Below are 7,492 nucleotides of genomic sequence, written 5' to 3'. Positions count from 1 at the left end.
CGAGCCTCTGTCCCCGAGTCCCAGCCTCCGAGCCGCTGTCCCCGAGTCCCCGGCCGGCCGTCCTAGGTTAGTGTATATATATATTAGTGTATATATTAGTTAGTTAGGTTAGTGTATATATATAATATGTTAGGTTAGTGTATATATATAATATGTTAGGTTAGTTAATTAATGTGAATTATGTAAGTTAATAATAATGTGTAACTTAATTAGTATTAATTTGATAATTAATTTAACATGTTTAGTAATTTGATAATTAATTTTGATAATTTATTGTAAATTAGTTAGTATTAATATGATATATGGTTAAAATAAGTTTGATTTTGATAATTAAGTTTAATAATGTGATTAGTTTATATTAGGTTAAAATTAAGTTTTAGTTGTTTTTTGACATGTTTTGAAATATAGTTTGTGACATTTTTAAATTTTTTGCTTTTAATTAATTTAGATTAATTGTAAGTAAATTATTACCTAGAAATTGTAATTAGTTTAATAATTACATTTATGTTGCTTAGTTTATAATTAGTTAATTAATTTGTGATAAGTTTACGTAGTTGATTTAACATGTAATTAAATTGTAATTTAAATAAGAAAAATAGTTTTGTGACATGCTTTGATAGTTTGTGACATGTTTGATAGTTTGTGATATTTTGTTTATTTCGATTTTTCATTTATAAATGTTGTGATCGAACCACGGAGGTTCGGTTTAGGGCTGAGCTAATTTATAGGATAGTTCTGGATGGTTTGTGTATGTTTTTAAATAATTTTGCAGGTTTTTGGTTTGTCAGTATAATAGGGGAAACTCTGCCGAAATTTCGGTAGAGTTTCGAATTAATTAGTTTAAAACCTCCCAACTTATTCAATCCGAGCTCAAAATAACATATAATTCATAATCTCTCTTTCATTTTGATCTCCGTCGTCCTTTATCAATAACTCTTCCAAACTTTCATTTCTCGCTCTCATTCAGCGAAATGTCCAATCCAAGTAGAGATTGGATCACAGAGAATAATCGGGTGACATTGCAGTACAAAACCGGTGTTAACGAGTTTATTCGCGCTGCAAGAAGATTCCCGAACGAAATTGGCAAATATCGGTGTCCTTGCAAACCTTGCAACAACGTGAGATGGCACGACATCGGGGTTGTCAGGAATCATTTGCTGAACAAGGGGTTTACCCCAGGCTACACAAAATGGTATCATCACGGCGAGCTCGAGCGTGTCGTACTTCCTCATGAAGAAGATTCCATCGGAGGAACAGATCAGAGAGGAATAGGAGGATTGCACGGTGCTGTGGAGGATATCAGGGATCACGAGGATTTCGACGATGCTACGGAGCCGACCCAGAGCGAGGTGCGTGCAGAGGAGCAAGTGGAAGACCTCTTCGCCGAGTTGGAAGCAGAATTGTACCCTGGATGCAAAGAGTTTTCTTCTTTGTCGTTCTTGGTTTCGTTGATGCACCTCAAAGTCACGAACCATTGGACGAACAAGTCTTTTACAGAACTCTTGCAGCTCTTGAAGAAGTCTCATCCAGCTGGTAATCGAATTCCGGAGAAGCATTACGAGGCAAAGGCGAAGCTGAAGCGTTTTGGCATGGGATACGAGATGATCGATGCGTGTATTAACGATTGTGTCCTATTTCGAAAAGATCTCGCGGAAGTCGACGTGTGCCCAGTATGCAACGAGAGCAGATGGAAGCCAACTGGGAAAATGATACCGCAAAAGATTTTGCGATATTTTCCCCTGAAAGATCGATTGAAGCGGTTGTACGCGTCTCGACACACGTCGCTTTTGATGCAGTGGCACGAAAGAGATCGCGTCAGGGAAGTTGGTGTTCTACGACATCCTGCGGATGGTACGACGTGGAAAAACCTGGACGAGAGATACCCAGGCTTTGCTGCAGAGCCTCGAAACGTGCGGCTTGGACTAGCTGCGTATGGATTCAATCCGTTCGGAGAAATGAGTTTATCGTACATCATGTGGCCTGTGGTACTAACTGCGTACAACTTGCCGCCTTGGTTATGCATGAAGAAAGAGTACTTGATGCTGACGCTTTTGATCCCGGGGCCTCACTCACCAGGAAAGGACATGGACGTGTTTTTGCAGCCAATTGTCGAAGAGTTGAAAGAACTGTGGGAGACCGGATTCCGCGTTCGAGATGGCGCCAACGATGAAGTGTTTCGATTGCGTGCCGCGCTACTTTGGACGATTAACGATTTTCCAGCTCGATCCTATTTATCGGGATGGAGTGGCCAAGGGTATCTCGCTTGCCCGACGTGCAACCTTGACACGCCGTCTTTGAAAGTCAGAAACAGGATCGTCTACTACGACCATCGTCGATTCTTGCGTATGCGTCACCGATTGAGAAAAAGCACCGATCACTACAAGGATCGCCACGAGAAACGCAGTAAACCCGAGAAGTTGACTCCGCAAGACATACTCGCTCAGTTGGCTAGTGTCTCTTGCACGACAACTGGCAAACATGCTGGCTCTGTGGGCAGAAAACGAAAGCGAGCCGAGTGCGAACTAAATTGGGCCAAGAAAAGCATCTTTTACGAGTTGCCGTACTGGTCAGATTTGGAGTTGAAGCATAACATGGACTTCATGCACATAGAGAAGAACGTGTGCGAGAATCTTCTCGGAACCTTGCTCAGCTTAGAAAAGAAGAACTACGACACAGATAAGGCGAGGTTTGATTTGATGGACTTGGGCATCAAGACCGCTCTCCACTTGAAAAAACAAGGGGATTCGTGGTACAAACCGCGAGCATCTTACACCTTAACCCTTGTTCAGAGGCAGCGATTTATTGAGTTCCTCCAATCTGTCAAATTTCCAGATGGGGTTGCTGGGAATTTGAAGAAAAATGTGACTGCTGATGGAAAACTCACAGGTTTGAAGTCGCATGATTGCCACGTGATCTTGCAGAGGTTGTTGGCTGTTGGTATTCGTCCTTTTGTGCCAAAAGAAATACATCAGACGATCTCCGAGCTTTGCAACTTTTTCAAGCTGATAAGTTCGAGAACCTTGAGAGTAGAAGATCTTGAAAATGCGCAAGAGTCTATCATCGAGATCTTGTGTAAGCTTGAGATGATATTTCCACCAGCTTTTTTCACGATCATGATTCACGTGGCGATTCATCTACCAGATGAAGCGTTGTATGGCGGCCCGGTGCATATGCGGTGGATGTACCCATTTGAGAGATACCTTGGGACATTAAAATATTTTGTCAAAAATAGAGCTAGACCAGAAGGCTCTATTGCGGAAGCTTATGTTGTAGAAGAAGCTCTGACGTTCGTTGCAAGGTATCTTGAAGATAAAAAAAGTGTAGATGAAGTTCAAGTGCAAGAGCTCTCTGTTTTTCGATCCGAGATGTGTGTGCCTTATGGGATGATGAAACCGATAGTATTAGACGATGAACAGAAAGAGAACGCGGAGTGGTACATCTATACCAACTGTCCTGAAGTGGATCCATATTTGACGTAAGTTATCGTTGGGAATGTGTTTCAATTCATTCTTTTTTATATATTGCTATTGAAGTAATGTTTTTAATAACAGCGAGCATTTGGATCTCTTGAGCGAATCCGGAGTTCGCGATATTGAAGCGGAGCATAGAAAGAGGTTCAAAATTTGGTTTGAGAAGAAGGTAATAACACAATATCAATGCAATTTTTTGATAAACGCACAAGTGCTAATCAATGCTTTCTTTCGTAATCAGATTTTTGATATGAAAGCTAGTGGTTCTGATGTGTCTGACGAGCTCTATTCGCTTTCTATCGGTTCCCTTCAAGTCGCCTATCAATATCCGAGCTGCTTTGTAAATGGCGTGAAGTTCATCACTCGTCGTCGCGATAATCAACGAGTCACTCAAAATAGCGGTGTATGTGTACTTGTGGATGATTTCACTTACTATGGTCGAATGGAAGACGTCATCGTCGTGAACTATAGGCATAACTGTAGTGTTGTATTGTTCAAATGCATTTGGTACGGTGACAAGTATCATGCAAACCGACTAGTGCACACCGATAAGACTACTGGAGAAACGAGTGCTTATACTGCGAAACAGTGGTTTAAAGAGGAGCCGTACGTACTCGCGACTCAAGTGAAACAAGTTTTTTACATCGAAGATCTTATTAAAGGCGGCGACTGGGAAATCGTCCAGGAATGCAATCATCGAGGGATTTGGGACATTCCTGAAGTTGACCCCTCCAACTCAGCCTCGATCCCATTGACTATAGAGTTGTCAAACATCGAGCGTTTGAATCATCGACACGAAATCGATGAAGCTGAGTTAGTGACTGTCGTTGACGATGATGAAGAAGACGATGATGAAAATGAGAGACATGTCGTTTTTGAGGGAGAAGATGTTGATGTCGATATAGAAGATGATATTAACATTATAGGCATAGATGATGATGAATGATTAATATCTTTTTTGTATGTTTATTTACTATATAATGTAACCACGGTTTTCCTCCGCCATATGTGAGGTTTGTTAATAATAAAATCCGTGGTGCCGTCCACGTTTTTTTTAAACAGAAAACTAATATTTATTTACTAATATTGTTCACATCTTACATGATGTCAGATGCAGGTGGAGCAGGTGGAGATGAGTCTCCGCTACACCGTTCAGGAGCAGGTGGAGATGAGTCTCCGCTAGAGACACCGGGTTCCCAAGGTCCTAAGAAAACAAGGGGACCAACAACCGGGTCTACTTCGGCAAAAGCAGCGCATGGGGTACCCGGTGCGAAAGTTGTTAGGTACGACCCAATCAACCAAACTTTCTACCAGGACGTAAGAAAAACAATAAAAAAGGTAGGAGTATTCAACAACCGCGTCGGCGCTTTGGTGAAAGTCCATATCCCGGTCACACTTCGTGATTGGAACGAAGTGACGCCCCAGATGTTGGGCAATATTCTGAGCGCACTTCATTCCGAGTACACTTTCGTGTACAAGGATGATGAGACCGATGAGCTGCTTCCGGCGGATTGCTATCGTCATCAGATTGACCAGACTATCATTCGCGATGCAAAGCGTATGAGGCGCAACCAAAAGTATAGATTATCAGGGACTTTCTTAGGAAAATGTTGTGGGCAAATGAATGTCGCCAAGAAAGAAATCCCAAAAGGATATCAAAAAGACGATTGGGAGAAGGTGATAGAGGAGTTCGCAACTGACGATTGGAAGGTAATGTATAATTCTAAAAATTATGTTATCTTCTATGAAATCGAATTATAACGCAATTTAATATGTGCAGAAAAAGTCTACTCGCAACAGAGACAATTCCAAGAACAAGAAAACGAAGTCCACACAAGGGTCGATTTCTTTTTTGGCTCATCGACATTTGAACGTAAGTTTATTCTAATTTTGTAATTTTTTTTTGCAATAAATACATTACTCATATTTTCATAAGAACTGCAGAGTAGGGAAGATGGGACTTTGGCCTCGGCGTTAAACACGTGGGAGAAAAAACATCAAGACGATCAAGGCAATTGGACGACAGCTTGGGCGCAACAAGCATTTGTAAGTTACTTGTGTTAATTACTTAATAATCAAGTTTCGATAATCTTAATAATTTTTTTAACATATGTTTGAAGGCGCGAATTATGACTCAAGTCGAGGATATGCAGCGACAAGCAGCGGAGTCAGGCCAAATGTTTGACATAGACCAGGCGGAGCAGTTTGCGATGGATACTGTTCTCGGGCAACGTCGAGATTGGTATGTCGGGATAGGTCCCTCGATCCCGAGATCCTCGTATCTCTTGGCTCAGGCTCAGGACGACAGCTCGTCCTCAGGTTCTTCATCGACGCGCGTTCCAGATCCAGTGATTAGCGAGCTACAAGCAGCGTTGGCCGCACAACAAGCTCAGATGGAGGCGTTTCAGCGACAGTTCTTTGCCTACACACAGCAGCATCCGTCTCCCATGCAGACATCCCCCGCGATGATGCACCCTGCCACGACGCCGCCATCAGCTTCAATGCCGAATGTTCAGACGCCGGCATCCGCTTCAATGCCGAATGTTCAGACGCCGCCATCCGCTTCCATGCCAAATGCTGATCAGACGCCAGGTTCGGTAGAATTTCAGCGACATCGTTCGAGCGGCAGCGCATCAGGCCGCCAAGGCGCACGAGCAAGATCTGGCGGAAGAGGAGGCCGTGCATTCCAGAATTGGCAGACTTCGAATGAAAAAGGGAAACAAAAAGAATAAATTGTAATTTTTTTAATTTATTGAATATAAATTATCAAATTTTATGAATTTAATATTATTATTTATATACTTATTCTAATTAATATTATTCAAATTATTTATTTAATATAACAAAAAAAATTATTTAATTAATTTTTTAAATTATAATTTTTATATATTTAAATGGCTGATTCTAATAGAATCAGCATTTTAAAAAAAATAACTACAGACAATCGGATGCGACTAGTCGCATCTGATACTTTCGCGGGAAGAGTATCGGATGCGACTAGTCGCATCGGATTGTACTAACACCCGTCAAATATTTCGCGGGGAATTACTATCAGATGCGACTAGTCGCATCTGATACTCTTCCCGCGAAAGTATCAGATGCGACTAGTCGCATCTGATACTATAATTCACGCTTTAATTTCTTATTTTGAGGGATATTTAGGTGCGACGTTTGGTGCGACTTGTCGCACCTAAAATGTCGCACCTGATAGTGATGACTTTCAGGTGCGACTAGTCGCACCTAATATCATCAGGTGCGCACTTTCAGATGCGACTTTGTCGCATCTAAAGTCGCACCTGATGATACTTTCAGGTGCGACATTTATGCTTTCAGGTGCGACTTTTGTCGCACCTGATGCTATCAATTGTACTAGTGTGTTACAGTTAATAAGATTTACTGTTGTTTTTGTTACGGGTAATGAGATTTACTATTTTTCTTGTTAGGGATCCCTTCTTGTTACCGTTAATATTATTTACTCTGACAATTAATAATAACAACCCTTAAGGGTATTGTTGAAATATTGGAATGTTATTATAAAAAATTGGCTACTTTCCTAAATATGTTAACAATTTGGTTATAATTTTAAAATAGGGGGGTTGTTTGGACTAGATAGCTAGTCCGCCAATTTTTTAAAGTAAATAGTTCATAACCTTTTATCCATTTCGTAATATTTTACTCTTTTTATTATTATTTAACACCTAAAAAATTAAAACAGATTTTTAAACTAAAATATTTTATTATATTATAAAAGAAACTAAACAAATTATATTTTAACCATTAAAACACCAAATAAAAATTAAAAAATAAACTATTCTGCATTGTTTTACTAAACCGTTAAACTAATTATAATAAATAAATTATAGCAGTTATAAAAAAAAAGTTGAATGTTATAGAACATATGATGTGAATAAATAAATAAATAATAAGGCTAATTAAATCATAGGATTGAACAATTTGGAATAATAATATAGGATGCACGTCTCAGTTTTCATAAACAAAATAATAACATTCACACATTGGAA

General features: G+C 40.0%; 1 protein-coding gene across 1 annotated transcript; it reads left to right on the top strand.

Moving 5' to 3' along the window:
• Nucleotides 1-3,352: 3,352 nt before the first annotated feature.
• On the top strand, nucleotides 3,353-6,202 carry LOC149395002 (uncharacterized). Its single transcript, XM_089614178.1, has 7 exons — nucleotides 3,353-3,475; nucleotides 3,552-3,639; nucleotides 3,712-3,873; nucleotides 4,785-5,180; nucleotides 5,251-5,343; nucleotides 5,415-5,516; nucleotides 5,591-6,202. Exons 1-7 carry the CDS (start codon nucleotides 3,366-3,368, stop codon nucleotides 6,200-6,202), a joined length of 1,563 nt encoding a protein of 520 aa, XP_089470304.1. The 5' UTR covers nucleotides 3,353-3,365.
• The last annotated feature ends 1,290 nt before the right edge of the window (nucleotides 6,203-7,492 follow it).

This window comes from Urtica dioica, chromosome 5 (assembly GCF_054948205.1).
Source record: "Urtica dioica subsp. dioica isolate 48M chromosome 5, U.dioica_male_clone48M_v1_H2, whole genome shotgun sequence".
Classification (NCBI taxonomy): domain Eukaryota; kingdom Viridiplantae; phylum Streptophyta; class Magnoliopsida; order Rosales; family Urticaceae; genus Urtica; species Urtica dioica.
The sequence above is the reverse complement of the archived record's forward strand: the minus strand, read 5'-3'. Positions and strand labels throughout refer to the sequence as shown.